The 22382-nt window shown below is 44.7% G+C and overlaps 1 protein-coding gene across 11 annotated transcripts in view; it reads left to right on the top strand.

Annotated features, from left to right (window-relative positions):
• The window catches only part of PBX3 (PBX homeobox 3), a 241853-nt gene extending 239585 nt beyond the window's left edge, over nt 1-2268 (top strand). For all 11 annotated transcript variants that reach the window (XM_080989646.1, XM_080989650.1, XM_080989649.1 and 8 more), the window contains one exon: nt 437-2268. In XM_080989646.1, the coding sequence (XP_080845772.1) occupies nt 437-529 (93 nt within the window). In that variant the 3' untranslated portion in view covers nt 530-2268. The remainder of the gene's footprint in view (nt 1-436) is intronic.
• The last annotated feature ends 20114 nt before the right edge of the window (nt 2269-22382 follow it).

The following is a 22382-nucleotide window of genomic DNA, read 5'->3' as shown; positions in this document are numbered from 1 at the left end:
GAGGTCTGTTCTTAACCTGAAATTGTTCTTAACCTGAGGTACCACTTTAGCTAATGGGGCCTCCTGCTGCCACCGCACGATTTCTCTTCTCATCCTGAGGTAAAGTTCTTAACCCGAGGTACTACTTCCGGGTTTGCAGAGTCTGTAACCCGAAGTGTTTGTAACCCGAGGTACCACTGTAATTTCATTCCCTGAGATTATCAGAACCAAAGCTGTATAGATAAAAACAGCACTTCAAACTGGACCTCAAACTGGCAACCTGTGTAGCTGTTCTAAAACCGGTAATATACAAGGGAATCTGTCCAGCACTGTTGGCTATGGCATCCTGCCATTGTTGAAGCATCCAGATCAGTTCAGAGGCTGCCCCACATGGAACACAGGGCTTGCTGGTGGCAGTGCTAATATGCCTGATGGTGTCTTTTCTTCCCCTCTGCAGGCAAATGGAGGCTGGCAGGACGCAACCACTCCATCTTCTGTGACCTCCCCAACAGAAGGCCCGGGCAGTGTGCACTCTGATACCTCTAACTAATCTCCTCACAACACTTTTCGTTCACCCTGAGCTGAGATGCCTTCCTGTAGGTGCATTCAGAATCCCAGAAGGAAAAGAAGACCTAGCAAGGAAATGTTATTGCTTTTTGTAGCCAACCACTGTTGGCTTTACTGTAAAACCTTGTCATTTCCAGAGAACTCGATAAATGTGTTGTGTGTGGGTTTTTTTTTTAAGGTATCTTAAATCATTTGTATATGTACCTAAAATATCACAAAGATGCGCACATTCACACCATGAAAATAAAAACAACAACAGCAACCACCAAGCACTTTATCCAACTAGGCCAAGATTTAGCATTGTTTGTAACCCTGTAACTATTTTGCAAAAATAATTTATTATCAACTTTCTCCCCTCCCCCCCCAAAGGATGGCCTACCAGTTGCTAGCCTCTTGGCCTTAAGGGTAATAAGTAAGAACTGTTCTTAAGATTAACCTCAAGCAGCAGAACCAGGCTGTGGGTAACCTCACCTAAACCTAACTTCCAGTGAGAGCTGGAGTGGAAATTCAGATGCTGATTGTGTCCAGTCTTCCTTTCTTTTTCTTCATATCTCTTCTAGAGTGGAGATACGTTTTGCTCAGCCACCCTTATTTCAAAGGCAGTTGTGTAATTGGGGTTTTATTTGGTTTGCTTCTGAAGCTTCCATCATCATTTCTTAGCTTTTGTTGGGATCCACCGTTAGCAAAGTAGCTTAGAATGCTGATTCTTTTTAACCCTTCTTTAACGTCCACTATGGTGCAAAGCCTCTCCATATGTTGGTCATCAGCAGGCACAGATGATCCACAGGAGATGGAGATGCTCGCTGCTCAATTTTTTTGCAAAAAGCAAAGCCACTGGGTTGTACAGTATGAGCCGGGTGCTGAGCGCATCTGCCCCGGGTTTTGCCACTGTTCCTCAGTGGCGGCAAAGAGGCCAAACGGGCACCATTCTCCTGAGTGTTGTATATAGTGTAGCAAAAGAGTATTTATACATTTCACCAATCAAAACACAGCTTTATTACCTCATGCGAACTCATACGAACCAATAGAAACATGTTCTTTAGCTTAGAGTGCTCACTACTACCTCTAAACAATACTCACGCTGTAGTTCGTCTCCTTTTTTAAAATGATTTTTCCTATATCAATTCCCCCCTTGCATCTTGTAATTAACTCTTTGTTTCCCTTCATTAAATGTAATGTACATTGTAATCTTTTAAATAATAATAACAACAACATTTTTTAAAATCCAGGTTGCGTTGGCAACTTTCAAAAACAATTAAAAATAGAGAGAAAAAGCTTTGAAGTGGAAACATTGGGTCTTTACATTTGACACAGAACAGTAAAACTGTTTGTAAATACAGAGAAACATTTTGAATGTTCTTCATCTTGTTACTATACTAATTCACGCAAAAGAAAAAGAGAAAAAAAACAAATAATGGATTGTAAAGCAGACAGGTTTCAGTATTCAGTACTGTATATTTCACCCTGTATTATTGGGGGCAGGGGGGTGGGTTGGGTGCTCTTTCTTTTCTTTTTCTTTTTCTTCTCTCTTTTGTATGGTATGCGATTCTGAAACTGATCGACTCAATGAAAAAAATAATAATTTGTGGCAGTGATTCTAATGTATTAAACCGTTTCGTGTTACTTTCTAACTGGATTACACCCTGAATTGAAGAGTCTTCCTTGTGGTAGTTCTATGTAGTTTCGAACCATGAATAAACTTTTTGCTTTCATGACTGAAAATGTGGACGTCATTTTCTTCCTGATTTGGCCAGCGGAAGATGGAGTTGGAAATGTTAGGGACTGGCATAGATGAAGTGAGGCAGGAGCCCAAACAGTTCCTGAAGACAGGCAGGTGGAGAGCCCTCTAATTTTTTCTGGACTCCTAACTCCTGTCATCGCTGACCATTGGCCATGCTGGTTGGGGCTGATGGGAGTTGGCATTCAGCAACACCTGTTTAAAAGGAAAAGATGTGTGTATCCTTTCATTTTTCTCAAGGCAATAGAAACTGAGCTGTGTACAACTAATCACTGTTTCTTAATGTTACAGAGACATTGCTCTTAGGAGAGGGGTTCCCAGGCTGTGGTCTGCAGACCATCAGCTGTCCATGAGTTTCATTCAGGTGGTTCATGCCATGGCAACATTAAATCATTATAATGATTTTTAAATGTAGTTTTGTTGCTTTTATTTCTAACCTTGTGTTTCAGTGTGAATTATGTGGAATGCAAATTGTAATACAATAAAACACAATATAAGCAAACAAAAGAAGCAACAAAATACAATTAAAATAATACAGTACCTAGCACAGTGTGTTACAATTTCTACAACAGGCTGAGAAAGCACTGAGTGGTCCACCGAGGTCTTTAGCAATTTTCAACTGGTTCATGGGGAAAAGAAGTTTGGGAAACATTGTCCTAGGGCAGAGCTTTCCAAATTGTATGCCGTGACACATTAGTGTGTCAGCTACAGTGTGTAGGTGTGTCGCGTGAACGCTCCCCACGTTCCTCCCGGGGCTGGAAAGGGATTAGTTTAACCTCCGATTTTCAAGTAAAACTGAATTACTCTGTTGCAAAAAGTGTGTCACCAACATGAAAAGTTTGGAAAGTTCTGTCCTAGGGTGTAATAATGTGAATGTTTCAATGTCACATTCACATGTATTTCACCCCTGCACCCCCCCTTGATTCCATACTACAGTGGTACCTTGAGTTACAAACACTTCACGTTACAAAGTTACTCGAGTTGAGAACTTTGCCCCAGGATGAGAACGGAAATCGTGTGCTGGTGGCACAGCGGCAGCAAGAGGCCCTATTAGCAAAAGCGTGCCTCTAGTTAAGAACAGTTTCAGGTTAAGAACAGACCTCTGGAACGAATTAAGTTCGTAACTAGAGGTACCACTGTACATTCAAGGCCGTTGCTATGGGAATTCCCACATTTTGCCACTACTAGAGCAACTCCCATACCTTTTCTTTAATGTAAAAATGGACCACAAGTTTTGCCATTCATAAAGGTAAAGGACCCGTGACAGTTAAGTCCAGTCACAGAAAACTCTGGGGTTGCAGCGCTCATCTCGCTTTACAGGCCGAGGGAGCAGGCATTTGTCCGCTTCCACAGACAGTTTTTCCGGGTCATGTGGCCAGCATGACTAAGCCACTTCTCACAAAACCAGAGCAGCGCATGGAAACACCGTTTACCTTCCCACCGGAGCAGTACCAGTTTATCTACTTGCACTGGTATGCTTTCAAACTGCTAGGTTGGCAGGAGCAGGGACCGAGCAACGGGAGCTCACTCCGTCGCAGGGATTCGAACCGCTGACCTTCCGATCAGCAAGCCCTAGGCTCTGTGGTTTAGACCACAGCGCCACCCACATCCCATTTTGCCATTCATACTCTGCCATGAAGGCAGAATGTAGTTTAGGAATAAAAGGAGGCAAATCATGCAGAATTGATTTATTTTTAAATACAGTTTCTGTTGCTTTTTCAAGTTATCTAACCTCTGATGTAGTTGACAAAATTTTAAGCAGAATTGTGAGGTTTGTCACTATTGATATGTATTCAATGCTAGTCCTACTCAGAGTAGACCCATTGAAAATGACTCACTTGGCTCCATCAATTTCAGTGGATCTACTCTGATTAGGCAGAACTTAGATGGATACAACCCAATGTAGCTTGATGGTTTCACTTTTCCCAAATTGGTGTTGACCTCACATTCAGAAAATGACTTTAAGATGTCCATTCTTTTCATTACTGCCTTCACTTGACATTAATTTCTGAAATATTCTCTCTGCAAATACAATGGTAATTCTCTTAAAAGACATACCGTGTTGTGTTTTGTTCTTTTGCAAACCTCTTTATTTCTGTCTTTGTAAAACCGCTAATTTTTAAATGTTGATGAATAATACCCAAAGGTCAGTGCCAGGTAATAGCCTATTTGGTATATCTTCAGGAAATAGCCTTTCGGGCAATCAAATTAACAGAGGATCACGTGTGGTCAGTGGCCTTTTAGTAAACATATAAATCCTGCATACTGTTTTTCAGTAAGAAAACAATCCAGCCTTTAATATATTTTTAAAGCAGAGAAAAAGAGAGACCTCTTGCCATCATTCACCTTATGTCTTGTAGGGGAACAGCTAGACAATTGTATTCCTGTTGTGATCTGCTGTATAAACTCAGAGGTGTGCTAGGTAACTAATGATTTGCATGATTCAATTAGCTTTTGGGTCAGTTTCCCTTATCAATGACCCTTGTACTAAGTTATTTTGTAAAGTGTCTATCCCCCCCCCCCCCATTAAGCCAGGGAGAAGAAAAACACAACCCTAACAGCGAACAAACACAATTCATCTTCTTCAATGTCCAAAACAAGCCTACATTCATCACAACAATCTTTTATCACAAGCCACCACTTGCACCTTTCCCCATCAGCCTTAGAAAGGGACCAGTCTCCTTCCTCCACCACCACATTTCCTGCAAGTAACTGTTGCTTTTTGCTCGCTCTGCTGTGAAACGCTAGTTGCCAATTAATAAATAAAACCCAGGCCGAAGGGAGAAAGCGCCGTCCGTGGATAAGTCCCCTGTGCGTGCCGGAGAAATGCGGCGAGACAACCCTCGCCTGGCTTAATGGATCTCTTTGCCTCCCCGCACGTGCCTGGCTTAATACTATAATTCTGCAGAAATCCTGTTTCCAATGTAAAGCGTGTCAGTGGGAAGTGAGGGCGGCATAATTGAACGGGCACAAAAGATGTCCCTCATCTTGATCACAGCTTGCCTGGCCACAGGCAAAACCCTGTCACACGGTGATGAGGTTCACTGAAGGGCCATCAACAACCTTTTGGGCAGCCCTTAGCATGGCCCCTCTGCCCAGTAGGCATAATTAAGGGGCTTCCTTATAACATGAAGCAGGGGTAGGGGGTGGGGGTTGCTGTCTGGTGAGTGATAAGCGCTGCTTCTTTCTCCTTGCTCTTCTCCCAGCATTCAGCAAATAATAATAGTAATAATAACAAAGTGGTCAGTCACACATCAGAAAGGTTTACTGTAAGCACCAGCATTTAAAGTAAGTCTTCCTGATGGCTTTGTGCATCCTTAGCCGGCAGCTGTACTCTGCCAGAGACAGGCTCCGACCCTAATTGAGTGATAATGGCTTATGTAAGGACTAGGTCTATGAAAGGGAGCAGGAGCATTGTACAGTCTGCATCAAAAGCAATTTCTGGTTTTAGGAAGGGATTTCATCCATGGATCCCCATGAAACCCCATGCTCAGGTCTGTAGTTGTCTAGGATTGCTGGCCATATTTAGTTCTATTTCTTTGTCTACCAATTAGAAACAGATTATTATTATTATTATTATTATTATTATTATTATTATTATTATTTCCCCCCCTCTAAGCCGCCACCTCAAGACAATTTACGCACAAGACAGTCAAAAACTGTTTAAAAACACAAATACAACAAATACATTTAAAACAAGACTAGTACCCTGACAAGTGGGGCACTCATTGCAGAGACCCATTTATACAGTTGAGAAAGCCTGTGGGGACAAAACTGTCTTAAATTGTTTCTGGAAAGTGCAGATAGGAGGTGCTTATCTTGACAGGAATGATATTCACAGAGCAGGCGCAGCCACACTAAAAGCCCTGCTCCGAGTTACTACAGCTTGGTCTTCTGAAATCTTTGGAACTTGCAGGAGAAACTATACCACAGACTTCTCTGTGCGTCTGTGTTTTTTAAAACTTTTATTTGAATATTATGAAATCATGCATCGCCACACAGAACAAGTTTTTCCTCCATCCAGCCCAAGACTCTTTTTAACAGCAGTGATTCTAGTATCCAATACTGTGCTAATTACAAGGGTGGCCTGCAACTGAAATCTTACTCAGAGTAAACCCATTGAAACAGATAGACATAAGTTAGTCATGTCCATTAATTTAATTGGGTCTACACTGAATACAACTAATGTTGGACACAAACCCAATTCTGTTTGGGAGTGGATTAGTCCTCATACACACTATACCTTGAACAGCTAGGTTCTCCTTCCACTGTGCCTCTGGACGCTAGTGGCTGGGTATCACAAGTGAGTTCAGTTGCTGCTTGCAGGCTTCCCGTGATTGGTTGGCCAATGTGAGAACAGGATGCTGGAGTAGAAGCTCACTGGGTGATCTTGGGCAATTTATTAACCTACCACACAAAATTGTTTTGAGGATAAAAGGAAGGTGATGGACTTCCCTGCAGTGGAAGCTTTTAAACAGAGGATGGGTGGCCATCGCTCAGTGATTCTTCAGCTGTGATTCCTGCTTTGCAGAGGGTTGGACTATATGGCCCTTGGGGTCCCAACTCCACAGTTCTATGATTCTATGATAGGAGGAGAACTGTATAAGTTTTCGGGGGAAAGCATGAGATTTTTTTTTTAATGAAATAACATAGAATTCAGGCTTGGACCTATGTAACTGAAGAGGTTTCTAGATTTTGATGGGGGATATAATTTTTTATTTTATTTTAAAAGGAAGAGAATCATTCACAGATCAGCCTATTTTATTTTATTTCATTAACTTTAATGTTCCTGTTCCATGGACTGTGAAGGAAAAGGAGCCATTAGTTCTCAGGGGCTTTATCTATCTCCATGCCATACAGAGCACTGATAACAATGGTTAAGGATAAACTCAGCAAGCAAGGGGAAGGGTGTGCTGTAGTAGTCTCAAAGGAGTTGTGATCTGCTTCCTGTTTCTGCATCGGACTGCTGGGGTTTATGTTTTGTTTTTGGTTCAATGCAAAAGAGAAATGGAACGTATTATGAGAAAGAAAGGAAACCTCCAATCTATTAAAGGGATCTTGTATGTATAAGTGATGAGTCTGCTTAAGGAGAACGGCTGTGGGTTAGGACTTGCCTGAAATGATTAAAGAACCTAAGAGCCCTGCTGATGCAGACCCAAAAGGTCATCCAGAGCAGAATCCGATTCTCATTATGGCAAACCAGATGTGCCAATGGGAAGCCCATTAGCAGCACCTGAGCCCAACAGCACTCTTCCCATTGGTGACTCCAGCAACTGGGATTCATTGCCTCCAACAGCAGAGGGAGAACATAGCCATTGTTGTCAGCAGCAATTGTTCAGAGGTAGCATCTCTGAGTCCCAGCTGCTGAGGACAAGGAGGCTGTAGAGGAGCACGTCCTGCTTGCAAGCTGAGTGAGTCGTTTTGACTGGTAGCCATTAATAACCTTCCCATTCATGAATTTGTCCAATCCTCTTTGAAGACCATCCAAGTTGGTGACTGTCACTATGTCTTACTGGAGTGAGTTCCATAGTTTAACTCTGCTTAACTCTGTCCTATGAAGAAATACCTTCTTTGGGCTGTTCTGGATCTCTCACCATACAGCTCCCTTGGATGACCCCTGGTCCTAGTATTAGGAGAGAGGGAGAAAAACTTCTTCCTATTTGCTGTCTCTACATTCTGCATAATTTTATACAGCTCTGTCATGTTCCTTCATCCCCTACTTGCCTTTTTCCCGAACTACAAAGCCCCAAACCTTTATAGGGGAGTTGCTCCAACCCACTGATCACTTTCACTGCCATTTTCTGACTCCCCCCCACCAGCTCTTCCTCATCCTGCACATTTTTTGAGAGACATCAGAAAGTTCCTACCTGTTCTGAGCCTCTTTTCCCACTTGTGAACAGATTCTTCAACTTCTGTCCATGGCACCATTCCTTTATCAGTGACATCATTGTACCATGTCTGATATTAATATATGACAGGTGCTGGTAAATGAAATCATGTGGGCCATCACAGCCAATCAGAATAAAGCGCAGCCTAGGCAAAGGTGGAGGAGATAGCATAAATGAACCAGCACCAATGGGATACCTGAAGGTATGTATTTCCCCACAATGCAGGAACTTGCCAAAGGCTGTGAACTCAGCATGCATTTAAAGGACATTGAATGCACATTTCCTCGCTCCCAAGAATCATGGGAACTGTAGTTTCTTAATGGTGCTGGGCACTGTAGAACTGCAAGGGATAAACTTCAGTTCCCAAGATTCTTTAGGAGGATGTACTTTAAAGGTGCTTTAAATGTGTCGTATGTACACAGCCTTACACTGAGTCAGGCCAATTGGTCTACCTGACTGGCAGTCTGTCCCCAGGGTTTCAGGCAGCACTCTTTTTGAGCCTCACTGAAAGATGTCAGATATTGAACCAGGGATCTTCTGCATGGTAGACAAATCCTCTTCCACTGAGCTATGTCCCTTGCTGCATTGGCCTGCTTCCCCCTTAATATCTTCTGCAATAAGATATTTCTGTTTCACCAGCTGGGGGAACCTTTGGCTGTTACAGATATTGCTGACCAGGTATGATAGGACTTGCAGTTTTGTAACATTGGCAGGGCCAAATGTTCCCCACACCTGCCATGCACTTAAGCACATTTAAGACACATGGCTCCCCCCTCAAATAATCATGGAACCATAATTCACTGTCTCCCACAGAACTACAGTTCCCAATGCCCTCAACAAACTGCGGTTCCCAGAATTCTTTGGAGAAGCCATGTGCTTTAAATGTGCTTAAAATATACAGTGTAGTGACCAAAGTGTGAAGGCCTCTCTTCTATCTCTTTTGCTTTGGGAACTTGAGTTTGGGCCAAAAGTTTTGTAGTGAAACTTCTCTTCGAAAAAACAAAGCCTCTCCTTTTCACATCCTCATCAAATTCCCCAGCCTCGCTCTTGAGCAGGTTCTGAAGTGAATGCCATTTGTAGATGAAGTTCTTGCCTCCAGCAGCACCAGCGGGGGCAGGAGAGGGACAGAACAACGCAAAAGTTCAAGCTTCTCAGCTTCCTCCTAGGTGATACCCCCCCTCCAAAAAAATCTGTATCAAAGCCTATTTTGATCATCAGCCTGTCGGTAACATAATAAAAAGGATTAATTTATTTGAGGCTGACAAAACCCTCCCATGGCAACAAATTTAAGCATGCCTGCTTTACGTGAGCAATTAAAAGCAATTAATTTCATTCGTCAGTTGGGGCTGGTTGGGGTGTAAATGCATGTGTGTGTGTGTGTGTCTGTTTGAACGTGTGTCTGTGTCTCTGTGCATGATCTGGTGCACCCTCTTCCTTCTCCTGGTGTAAAGGTCCTCTCTGATGGCAGATGGTCCTGCAAAGTCAACTCACAAGCTCATTTGGAAATCATGCTGGTGCCGTTTTTGTTGTTGTTCAGGGGTCTTGAAGAGGATGGAGCAAATCACTTATGAGGAAAGGTTGAAGCATTTGGAACTTTTTAGTTTAGCGAAAAGGTGAGCGAGAGATAACATGATAGAAGTTTATAAAATTATGCATGGCATGAAGGAGGCAGTGATGGCCACCGACTTGGATGGCTTTAAAATAGGGTGGTACAAATTCATGGAGGAGAAGGCTGCTTTCACAGTCAAAGGCAGCACTGCCAGTTGTTGGGTTCTGAACGGGATTGGCCTGATACAGCAGGTGCTTCTCATGTTCTTAAAAGATACATGCATCACTATTTGCTGTGCCTCTGTACCTTCCATGTTTGCCTCTTCCCCAAAAGGATTTTTTTGGACGGAGTGGTGGTGGCTGTTTCTAAATTCAAACTGCATCGATATATGCAGCATTGTGATATCTAACTATCCCTAGTGGAATTTCAGACAGGGGCCAGGGGTCACATTTCAAAGTCCTCCCGTACATAAAAACAAACAACCCCCATCCCTGAAAGTTGAAACCAAATTCTTTTAAAATTTTCTATGCCACTTAGTTTTTATAAATTTCTAAGTGGCTTACAAACAACATAAAAATAGATCAACATAAAAACAGAAAGATGTCAAAAAAAACCCCAATCCCATTTGTTCCTGAAAAGGGCCTTAGCTCAGTGGCAGAATATCAGATTGGCAAGCAGAAGGTCCCGGGTTCAATCCCTGACATCTCCAGGTAGGGCTGGGAATGTCCCATGCCTGAAACTCTAGAAAGTTGCTACCAGTCAGAGTAAACAATACTGAGCTTGATAGGCCAATGGTCTAACTCAATATAGCTTCATGTGTTCCTATGGAATGCTCTGCTGGTAGCGGTCACTAAACCTAAACCTTGTAAAGGTAAAGGGAAAAGACCCCTGGACAGTTAAGTCCAGTCAAAGGCGACTATGGGGTGTAGCGCTCATCTTGCTTTCAGGCCAAGGGAGCCAGCTTTTGTCCACGGACAGCTTTCCAGGTCATGTGGCCAGCATGACTAAACCGCTTCTGGCACAACAGGACACCATGATGGAAACCAGAGCACACAGAAACGCTGTTTACCTTCCCACCACAGTGGTACCTATTTATCTACTTGCACTGGTGTGCTTTCAAACTGCTAGGTTGGCAGGAGCTGGGACAAAGCAACGGAAGCTGCTGGTTGTCAAGGCCAAGACACTCAGTGATTTAGACCACAGTGCCACCTGCGTCCCTCTAAACCTTGTAGCACTTGATAAGAAGGCTTTAGGGGTCTGAGAGAGAGAAACTGTGTCTCTTTCCTCCCTCCCTTTACTGAAAAGTTTTCCCAATACATCCTGTGTTTCCTTTTTTAAGAGAGAGAGAGAGAGAGAGAGAGAGAGAGAGAGAGAGAGAGAGAGAGCTAACAGTGCAATCTGACACATGTTTAGTTTGTAGTGAGTTCAGCTAAGTATCAAGTGGGCTTTTCCTGCAGAAAATTATGCACAGGACTGTAATATAGGACAAATCAATAGTGTACATTCAAAGCATATTTAAAACACAAGGATTCTCCCCAAAGAATCTTGGGAACTGTAGTTTGTTAAGGGTGCTGAAAATGGTAGCCCTGTAAGAGGGGAGACTATGGTTCTCATTATTATTATTTTTTGGAGGGGGAGGGGAGCCGTGTGCTTTAAATGTGCATTCTGCCCTTAGAGAGTTTTGGGCTCTCCTTACTCAGGGGCCTCTTGCCTCTCTCGATCCAGGCATCTAAATGATGATCCAGCTAAACAAGACAGAGTTTTTCCACAATGGACGATCACCCATTAATGCTATCTATTAGGATACTAAAAAGCTGCCCTCCTTTTTCCCCTCCCTTGATAAAACCCAGTGTCACGGGAACATGCATCATTAAATATGGAAATCCAGAATTTTATTAGCAATCTGCTAGATCTGAGCTGACGCCAATTAAACAAAAAAGATATCATTTATATCTTTTTTAAAAGAGAGAGAGAGAGAGAGAGGCAGAGTTCAAGTTGTATTAAATGTGAAATGCAATTTTCTGCCGCCGTTGATTTATTACTCAGTGTTGCATTGTTCAAAGAAGCATGTTATATATTTCAATAGAGAAATTATTGTTTATTCATTAATATTTTAAAACTTGCTTATTGCCGGCTCCTGTTGCCGAGTGAAACTTATGATTTAAAACATGAATTAATAAACACATTTGAAAGTGTTAGACAATATCGTAAGCGCTCGTTTTTCATTTTACCGGGAGCATATTAAATTTTTATAATTCCGCTGGTGCAATGATTTTCTTCCCTCCACCCTTCCTCATATAAAAAAGAAAGGGGGGTGGGAAGGTGTGGATTCTAAATGACTAATTTCAGGTAAAGATGAAGCCAAAGCAATAATAGATGCTGGGAGGGAAAATCAGTCACTGTGTCGGCATAATATGGCTTTTCTATGTTTGTACTTTATATTATTCATACTTCATATATATATATGTGTGTGTGTGTGTGTGCGCTCACATCTCTCTCTCTCTCTCTGTGTGTGTGTATTTTTGCTTCATGACGCATCCTCTATTGTTCCTGGTGCACAGACTCCCCTCTCTGCAGAATGCTGGACAGACAGCATATAATCTCCAGCCTTTCACAAATGAAAGGGACATTCTGGGACAATTTCTGCAATCTCTCCAGGCTCATTCAGAAGAGCACAATTTGGTCTTTCAGCTTCCTACACCATCACTCCAGCAGACCCAGTGCCCATTGGGGCAAGAGGGGCACTGCCCCACCAGCCACAGTCTGCCCTCAGCTGATTCCCACCCCCTCCCTTCTTACAACTAACTCAGGGGGTGGCCCTGCCTGTCAGCTTCCACCTGCTTAGTTTTGGTGTTGCGCCTTGTAGAACTCAGCATCCTAGAATCATAGAATCATAGAGTTGGAAGAGACCACAAGGGCCATCGAGTCCAACCCCCTGCCAAGCAGGAAACACCATCAGAGCACTCCTGACATATGGTTGTCAAGCCTCTGCTTAAAGACCTCCAAAGAAGGAGACTCCACCACACTCCTTGGCAGCAAATTCCACTGTCGAACAGCTCTTACTGTCAGGAAGTTCTTCCTAATGTTTAGGTGGAATCTTCTTTCTTGTAGTTTGGATCCATTGCTCCGTGTCCGCTTCTCTGGAGCAGCAGAAAACAACCTTTCTCCCTCCTCTATGTGACATCCTTTTATATATTTGAACATGGCTATCATATCACCCCTTAACCTCCTCTTCTCCAGGCTAAACATGCCCAGCTCCCTTAACCGTTCCTCATAAGGCATCGTTTCCAGGCCTTTGACCATTTTGGTTGCCCTCCTCTGGACACGTTCCAGTTTGTCAGTGTCCTTCCTGAACTGTGGTGCCCAGAACTGGACACAGTACTCCAGGTGAGGTCTGACCAGAGCAGAATACAGTGGCACTATTACTTCCCTTGATCTAGATGCTATACTCCTATTGATGCAGCCCAGAATTGCATTGGCTTTTTTAGCTGCTGCGTCACACTGTTGGCTCATATCAAGTTTGTGGTCAACCAAGACTTCTAGATCCTTTTCACATGTACTGCTCTCAAGCCAGGTGTCACCCATCTTGTATTTGTGCCTCTCATTTTTTTTGCCCAAGTGCAATACTTTACATTTCTCCCTGTTAAAATTCATCTTGTTTGTTTTGGCCCAGTTCTCTAATGTGTCAAGGTCGTTTTGAAGTGTGATCCTGTCCTCTGGGGTGTTAGCCACCCCTCCCAGTTTGGTGTCATCTGCAAATGTGATCAGGATGCCCTTGAGTCCATCATCCAAGTCGTTGATAAAGATGTTGAATAAGACCGGGCCCAAGACAGAACCCTGTGGCACCCCACTAGTCACTCTTCTCCAGGATGAAGAGGAACCATTGATGAGCACCCTTTGGGTTCGGTCAGTCAGCCAGTTACAAATCCACTGAGTGGTAGCATAGTCAAGACCGCATTTTACCAGCTTCTTTACAAGAATATCATGGGGCACCTTGTCAAATGCCTTGCTGAAATCAAGGTAGGCTACATCCACTGCGTTCCCTTCATCTACCAGGCTTGTAATTCTGTCAAAAAACGAGATCAAGTTAGTCTGACATGACTTATTTTTCAGAAATCCATGCTGACTATTGGTGACCACAGCATTCCTTTCTAGGTGCTCACAGACTGTTTGCTTAATGATCTGCTCCAGAATCTTCCCTGGTATTGATGTCAGACTGACTGGGCGGTAATTATTTGGGTCCTCTCTTTTCCCCTTTTTGAAAATAGGGACAACATTTGCCCTCCTCCAGTCTGCCGGGACTTTGCCTGTTCTCCAGGAATTCTCAAAGATGACTGCCAGCGGTTCTGAGATCACATCTGCCAGTTCTTTTAATACTCTTGGATGCAGTTCATCTGGCCCTGGAGACTTGAATACATCTAAACTAGCCAAGTATTCTTGTACTATCTCCTTAGTTATTCTGGGCTGTGTTTCCTCTGCTGAATCATTTGCTCCAAATTCTTCAGGTCGGGCATTGTTTTCTTTATCGGAGAAGACCGAGGCAAAGAAGGCATTGAGGAGTTCAGCCCTTTCTGTGTCCCCTGTTTGCATTTCACCATCTTCTCCTCTGAGTGACCCCACTGTTTCTTTGTTCTTCCTTTTGCTACGAACATACCCATAAAAGCCTTTTTTGTTGCTTTTAACCTCTCTAGCAAGCCTGAGTTCATTCTGTGCTTTAGCTTTTCTGACTTTGTGTCTACACGTGCTGGCTATTTGTTTGAATTCCTCTTTGGTGGTTTCCCCCCTTTTCCATTTTTTGTACACACCCTTTTTTAATCGTAACTCAGTTAAAAGTTCTTTAGATAGCCACCCTGGCTTTTTTAGGCACCTTCCATGTTTCCGTCTCATTGGTATTGCCTGAAGTTGTGCTTTTACTATCTCCCTCTTAACAAACTCCCAGCCATCATGAACTCCCTTTCCTTTTAGTATTACTGTCCATGGGATCTCACCCAGCACTTCCCTAAGTTTTATGAAGTTGGCTTTCTTAAAGTCAAGAAATTGAGTCCTAGTATGCTTGGTTGCTCCTTTCCGCTGTATAGTAAACTTCAGAAGAGCATGATCACTTGTGCCTAATGATCCTTCCACTTCTACCCCACTAACCAGGTCATCAACATTGGTTAGGACCAGATCTAAAATGGCTGTTCCTCTTGTTGCTTCTCCCACTTTCTGGACAATGAAGTTGTCTGCAAGGCCAGTGAGGAATCTGTTTGACCTTATGCTCTTGGCTGAGTTTGACATCCAACAAATATCCGGGTAATTGAAGTCCCCCATTAGTACTATCTCCCTTCCTTTTGCATGCTTGGCCATCTGTTCCAGGAAGGCATCATCTATGTCCTCCATTTGGCTTGGGGATCTATAGTAAACTCCCACAATGAGGTCACTGTTATTCTTCTCTCCCTTAATTTTGACCCAAATGCTCTCACTTTGGCTTTGAGGTTCTAAATCTTGGATCTCTTCACAGGTATACACATCCCTGACATATAACGCCACCCCTCCTCCTTTCTTGTCTGGTCTGTTTCTCTGAAATAGATTGTATCACTCCATTATTACACCTATCCCACCAGGTTTCAGTGATGCCTATTATGTCATATTTAGTTTGCTGTACCAAGAGCTCAAGCTCATCTTGTTTATTTCCCATGCTTTGCGCATTAGTGTACAGACATTGAAGTCCATTAATCATTCCCCCATGTCTCTTATTTAAGGATTTTTTCCTCCCACCACTAGGTCTGCGTGCTGTTTGCTCCATTTGGTCTATGACATTTGGATGATCATCTTCATCAATTGATAGACTCCTACCTTCAGGAGCACTGTCTCCCTCCCCCACATTAGTCAGTTTAAAGCCCTCCTGATGAGGTTTCTGAGATTTTTGGCAAAAACATTCCTCCCAACCATTGTGAGGTGCAGCCCATTGCTTGCCAGAAGTCCATCTTCAAGAAACTGCAGTCCATGATCTAAGAATCCAAACCGTTCCTGTTTACACCATTTGCGAAGCCAGCTGTTCACTTCCACTATTTTTCCCTCTCTCCCTGGGCCACGTCGTTCAACTGGGAGGACAGATGAGATGACAATTTGTGCATTTAATTGCTTCAATTTCCTGCCCAGAGCCTCGTAGTCTCTTTTGATCTTCTGGAGGCTATTGCTTGCAGTGTCATTGGTTCCCACATGAACCAAGAGGAAGGGGTATTTGTCAGTGGGTTTTATGATTCCTTGCAGTCGTTCAGTTACATCTTGGATCTTAGCCCCGGGGAGACAGCACACTTCCCGAGACATCTTGTCAGGCCCACAGATCACTGCTTCTGTTCCCCTCAGTAGGGAATCCCCTATCACCACTACACGCCTCCTCTTAGGTTTGGTCGGGGTTCTTCCGTGAGCTGTCCGTTCCAAGGTCGCCTGCACATTCCCTGAGGACTGACTTTGCTGCTCATCTTCATATACCTGATCGACTGTAATGAGGGAGAGATCCTCAAATGGAGTCTGCTCTTCGTCTTCCATGCTAGGGGAGAGGACCTCAAAGCGATTGTGTATTTCTAAACAATCAGAGCGAACCCTGGGCCTCCGACTTCTTTGAGTCACGTTTCTCCATATATCTGGCTCCTGTGTTGGTGAACTAGCCTCCTTCTCAGGGGAGTCCCCTGTCTCCTCCTTGGTGGAGACGGTGTGCTCTGTTGCTTCCAAGAAGAGCTCCAGCTCTCTAATTCTTTGGAGCGTAGCTACACGTTCCTCCAGTTGCTGGACTTTGTCTTTTAAGAGGGCAATCAACATGCAATTGCTGCAGGTAAAGCTGCCTGCAACCTTTGGCAAGATGGCAAACATTGCGCAGGAATGCAGGCGACTGCAGCTGTTCCCTCCCCCTCCATCTTGAGAACGTGTCGTTGGGGGTGGCTACAGCAGTCCTCCATCATAAAAAGCGTGAAGACAGGACAAATAACGCCCCCCACAAAAAAAATCTAGGTCTCCCCCAACAAACGTTTGAGACTAGCTCCCCTAAATCTAAAAGATGGATCAAACTGCGCGCACCGCTAGGCGCGCGCCACTGCCCTGCAAGCTCTGATAAGCTCCTCCCACAGCTAATCACCTGCCTCAACAGAAACCCTGCCCCCTCTGACCTTTGCACAGGGAGAGCAGCTAATCAGCCACAAAGAAACACACACACACAAGAAAACCCTTTTTGCTCCTTCAACTGCTGCCCTGCAAGCTCTGATAAGCTCCTCCCACAGCTAATCACCTGCCTCAACAGAAACCCTGCCCCCTCTGACATTTGCACAGGGAGAGCAGCTAATCAGCCACAAAGAAACACACACACACACACACACACAAGAAAACCCTTTTTGCTCCTTCTTCAACTGCTGCCCTGCAAGCTCTGTTCTCATTGTGGCTGACCTGATGCCTTTGGGAAACCCACAAGCAAGACCCAACCTCAAGAGCAACTCTGTCCTCCTGCAGTTTCCAGCAACTGGTACTCGGAAGCAGTACTGCCTCTGTCTGTGGAGGCAGAGTGTAGCCATCGTACATAGCAGCCACTGATAAACTTCTTCATGAATTTGTCCGGTCCTCTTTTAACGCCATCCTAGTTGGTGGCCTCCTGCCAACCTAGCAGTTCGAAAGCACGTCAAAGTGCAAGTAGATAAATAGGTACCACTCTGGCGGGAAGGTAAACGGCGTTTCCGTGCGCTGCTCTGGTTTGCCAGAAGCGGCTTAGTCATGCTGGCCACATGACCCGGAAGCTGTGTGCCGGCTCCCTCGGCCAATAAAGCGAGATGAGCGCCGCAACCCCAGAGTCGGCCACGACTGGATCTAATGGTCAGGGGTCCCTTTACCTTAGTTGGTGGCCACCACCGCCTCTTGTGGGATAAAGTTCTATAGTTTAACTCTGCACTGTGTGAAGAAGTTCTTAAAAAAAAAAATCTGTCCTGAATCTTCCAACATTTAGCTTTACTGGATGTCTATGATGTCTAGCATTATGAGAGAGCAAGAAGAACTTCTCTCCACTCTTTCCATGCTTTGCACAATTTTATGAACTTCTATTATGTCACTTCTTACTTGCCTTTTCTCTAAAAGAAATGTCCCTAATGCTGCAGCCTTTCATCAGAGCAGTTGCTCTGCCCTCCCAATCATAGGGGTTGCCCTCTGACCTCAGCTACTATTGGCTTCCCTACCCTCTGCCCTACAAGTCCAAGGGGCATCAGCGCTCTCTTCCTGCTGTTGCAGCCTGTGTCCCTTGACTGTGCAGTCCATGCTCTCAGCCAGCCCCTGCTTCCTCAACTTCTTCCTTGTAAGGTAAAGGTAAAGGGACCCCTGACCATTAGATCCAGTTGTGGCCGACTCTGGGGTTGCGGTGCTCATCTCGCTTTACTGGCCGAGGGAGCCGGCCTACAGCTTCCGGGTCATGTGGCCAGCATGACTAAGCCGCTTCTGGCGAACCAGAGCAGTGCATGCAAAGGCCGTTTACCTTCCCGCCGTAGCGGTACCTATTTATCTACTTGCACTGGTATGCTTTCGAACTGCTAGGTTGGCAGGAGCTGGGACTGAGCAACGGGAGCTCACCCCCTTGCGGGGATTTGAACCGCCAACCTTCTGATCGGCAAGTCCTAGGCTCTGTGGTTTAACCCACAGCGCCACCCACCTCCCTTTCTTCCTTGTAACCAGTGCATAAAATATGAAGTACTTGGAGGAGCTAGCGACGGTCCTTCCTGCCATGACCATTTTTGGTCACAGCTCCTTTCAAGGCGCGCTTGGTGTGGGAGTGTGTGGCCAGCTGCTATGGACAAAGCCAGAAGGTGTGTGGATGGTGCTGCAGCACGGAAGGTGCTTGCTCTGCATGGCAGGCTGATTCCCCACCCAGATGTTATTTTCAGAAATGCGGCCCTGTTTAGGGCAGATGGCATGCGCCTGTCCGATGGCGGTAGTGATGTATGGCTTGCTGGAATTGAAAAAAGTTTATTAGATTGGTTGCGGGACTGACAGTATTGGCGGTGAGTGATTGGCTCGTGTGGCAGTTAGGCATTGGTTTAGGAGAATGTGGGGAGGGGAGGTGCAGCCATCATGTGCCCCTCCAATGAATAGGGTATTCCATTAAAGGAATCTGGGGGGTCTGGATCTCGTCCGAAGCCCGGAGAGGGGCTAGAGTCATGCCAGTGGTACCTCGGGTTAAGTACTTAATTCGTTCCGGAGGTCCGTTCTTAACCTGAAACTGTTCTTAACCTGAAGCACCACTTTAGCTAATGGGGCCTCCTGCTGCTGCTGCGCTTCTGCTGCGCGATTTCTGTTCTCATCCTGAAGCAAAGTTCTTAATCCGAGGTACTATTTCTGGGTTAGTGGAGTCTGTAACCTGAAGTGTATGTAACCTGAAGCATATGTAACCCGAGGTACCACTGTACACTGATGGAGATCCCCCTGCTGGTTGTTTACCCTTACAGGCTTCCTGCAGGGTGGGGCAGGAGCCACTTATAGTTTTGATACCAATGCCTAAGTCAATACCAGTCACATTTGTGTATTCAATAAAGTTGTGACCAAAATTTGCCCATTAACATTTAAACTAAATTCTGTCTCCACTATGTCTTTATTTCCATGAGGGATGGGTTTGGGGGCTTGGAGCACAACACTCTCTGTCAATTACCTCCTCCTCAGGCTCAGTGTTGTCCTTGTAGAACCCTGCTGGTTGAGGCCAATGGCCCACTTAATCCTTCATCATTTTCTCACAGTGGCCAACCAGATGCCTGTGGGAAGCCCAAAAGTAGGACACGGATGCAATAGCACTTGCCAGCCTGGGATTCTCAGCAAGTGGTATTCAGAAGTGTTACTGCGGTCAACTGGGGAGGCAGAGCACAGGCATAGTGGCTTAGGAGATGATGATAGCCTTGTCTTCCTCCATGCATCTGTCTCAACCTCTGTTAAACCATCCAGGTTGGTAGCCATCACTGCCTCTTGTGGGGGTGAGTTCCATAGTATAACGAAGTGCTGTGTGAAGAAGTACTTCCTTTTATCAAGGATGGGAGCTGTACTTCAGCAACATTTGGAGGGGCAAAGCCCCTCCCCCCACCTGATATAGGGCTTAAACCAGTGGCCATGATTTTAATGACAGATATTTCAATGTTTCAATGGGATGGTTTTTATTGTGCATTTTAATTGTGGATGCTTTACAATTGCTTTTTATAGTTTGAAAATGGCTCAGAAGCTTGTTTTGGCATACATGAGATCTTGTAGTGTACAGTTCTGTATGCTCTAGGAAGAAGTATTTCCTTTTGTCTGCCTGGAAACTGCTGCTAATCAGTTTCATTATGAATGAATCTAAGTTCTGGTGTGATGAGAGAAAGATAAAAAAACCAGATCATTTCACTTGCCTTTTTCTACACCTTCTCTACCTTGCCTCCAACCTGGACTAGACATTAGATGCCTCCGTCTGCCTTCCAGCAATCAGAAATTTAACACCTAAGAGACCACGGGCCAGGGGTGGGGGCCTGAACGCTGAAGAACAGCATCTCTCACTAACAAAACTCCCACTGACACACAAAAAGGGGGTATAAAAGGAACAGTGATTTACCCAGGAGAGGTGTCGAAAAAATGGGACCCTCCCTTGTAAGTGAGAATCACTGGAGCATGTGACATTAAAATGTCCACAGTGCTGGGTCTACCTGCTTGAGCACTCGCCCGCTTAAGGTATGGATCGCCTTTATAGAGGCTGACATTCTAAATGAGGCTGAAAATATTTTCTTGCGCAAAGGAATGAAACCAAAACGATCCCTGGCTCCCTTGGTTATTACCTCTTTCTGTGGCTTAAATCAGCACCATTATCAAGGCTGGGGACAATCCCAACTGCTTCTCATTATGCTTATATAGTTTCTGCCGTAGACAACTGATTTCACGGGGAGGCAGAAATAGATACATCAACAAACCTTTGTCTGCTTCTCACTAGGGCACATTATGACGACAGTGGGGTGGATTTCTTTCCACCCCCCCCCCAAAAAACCTGTTGAATGGTGTAGGTGTGCTGGTGTTCCTCAAACCGGAAGTGCTGGTTCATTTGAGAACAACTGGGTAGGCTTGCAGAACTCAGCCAAGGGCAGACCAACACCAAAGCATGGTGGCCCATCAGCGGTCCAATGAAAGTAGCATAGGAAACTGCCTTTATACAGTTAGGCAGTGACTAGCAGTGACTCTTTCCAGGTGCCAGGCAGGGTCTCTCCTAGCCCTATCTGGAGAGGCAGGAGGCAAATGCTCTACCACTGAGCCAAGACCCTTCCCCTATAGGAAGCTGCCTTGCTTATGTGGGAGAGAGGTGAATGAACCCCACTACAGACAGTGCCTTGTGTGTTCAGTTTTAGGACAGGGGTAGGCAACATGGTGCCCTCCAGATATTGCAGGCTACAATTCCCATCAGCCCCAGCCAGCGTTGTCAATGGTCAAGGGTAATGTGAGCTGCATTGCACAACATCTACAGCAGCTGTGGGGAACCTCAAGCCCTCCAGAATATTGCCAAACTACAATTGCCATTAGCCCCAGCAAGCAAGGCCAATGGCCAGGGATGATGGGAGTTGTAGTTCAGCAAACATCTAGCTGGCAAAAGGTTCCCCACACTTGAGCTAAGTGGAGCAGTGGTCTGAACTGGTTTATTCAGCTTGGTCCTGTCACCAAGTTTTAATAATTTACTAGGAAAGGCCTCAAGTCTTTATTTAGGGCTGTTTAGCAGGAGTCTGAAGCAGAGCAGAAACCCAGCAACCCTGTCAGGATATTGGTAATAGGCTGTTGGCAATCCAGGATGAAAATGATTCAGCACCAAAATGTGAAGCCCTTTTCAAATGGAAATTTCCTTTGCAACACATTCAAGCATATGTTTTAGTAACTTTCCGGGAACATCCATAACATGTGAGTAGATGAGTTTCTGCATATATGGGCAGAAAATTTAATTAGATTTCTCTCTCTCTTTTTGGGAAGATGTGTGAGGATAGGTTTTGTATTTTATTTTTTATTTTGGGGGTTGTGCCTCTCTTTTTTTAAAGCAATTTCTCTTTTGGGAAGAGGGTAATATCATATGGCACTGGAAATACATCAACGTGAAATTCAAAGAACGAGATCCAGGGTTTCGGAGTCTGAGATGCAGGTGGGGGGAAAAGAAAAGCTCAGGAAATATATGTTGCTTACCCGGAGTTGTTTTTTCATAAAGTCTCCCCATGGATTAATAAACTAAGTTCTCGTCTGTGAATACCTGATCTTATACACCATCAATAATATAGGCTTCATCTCCCGGATTACAGCAAAGCTGCATTGTAAGGAGAATATACTGTGAAGGTCACAGGGATCAAAGGAGAAGCCATCTGAGAAGTCCAGATTGATCGACTTATCCATTCAGGACAAAACTTTACATAGGGCAGAGAGAAGATGGGGGTAGCTTTGGATATCAGCACACAGTAGTGCTCAAAAGCAGGGGGTCTGGTTGTGGGTGGAGATTTCACAAAACAATTCCACACACTTCTTTTCTCTCATGCCCCTGGGGAGCCCTCCCTGTTGCTAGCAGACACCATTTGCCCCAGCTGCCAGCTTCTGAGTGAGAGTGGGGATTACTTGCCCTCACTCTGATTTGGCTTTGCAATGATGCTACATGGTGTCACCATTAAGCAATCAAGAG

Source organism: Podarcis pityusensis (genome assembly GCF_964106645.2).
Source record: "Podarcis pityusensis genome assembly, chromosome: Z".
NCBI classification, from domain to species: Eukaryota; Metazoa; Chordata; class Lepidosauria; order Squamata; family Lacertidae; genus Podarcis; species Podarcis pityusensis.
Note: the sequence above shows the minus strand (reverse complement) of the source record. Positions and strands in the feature narration are given on the sequence as shown.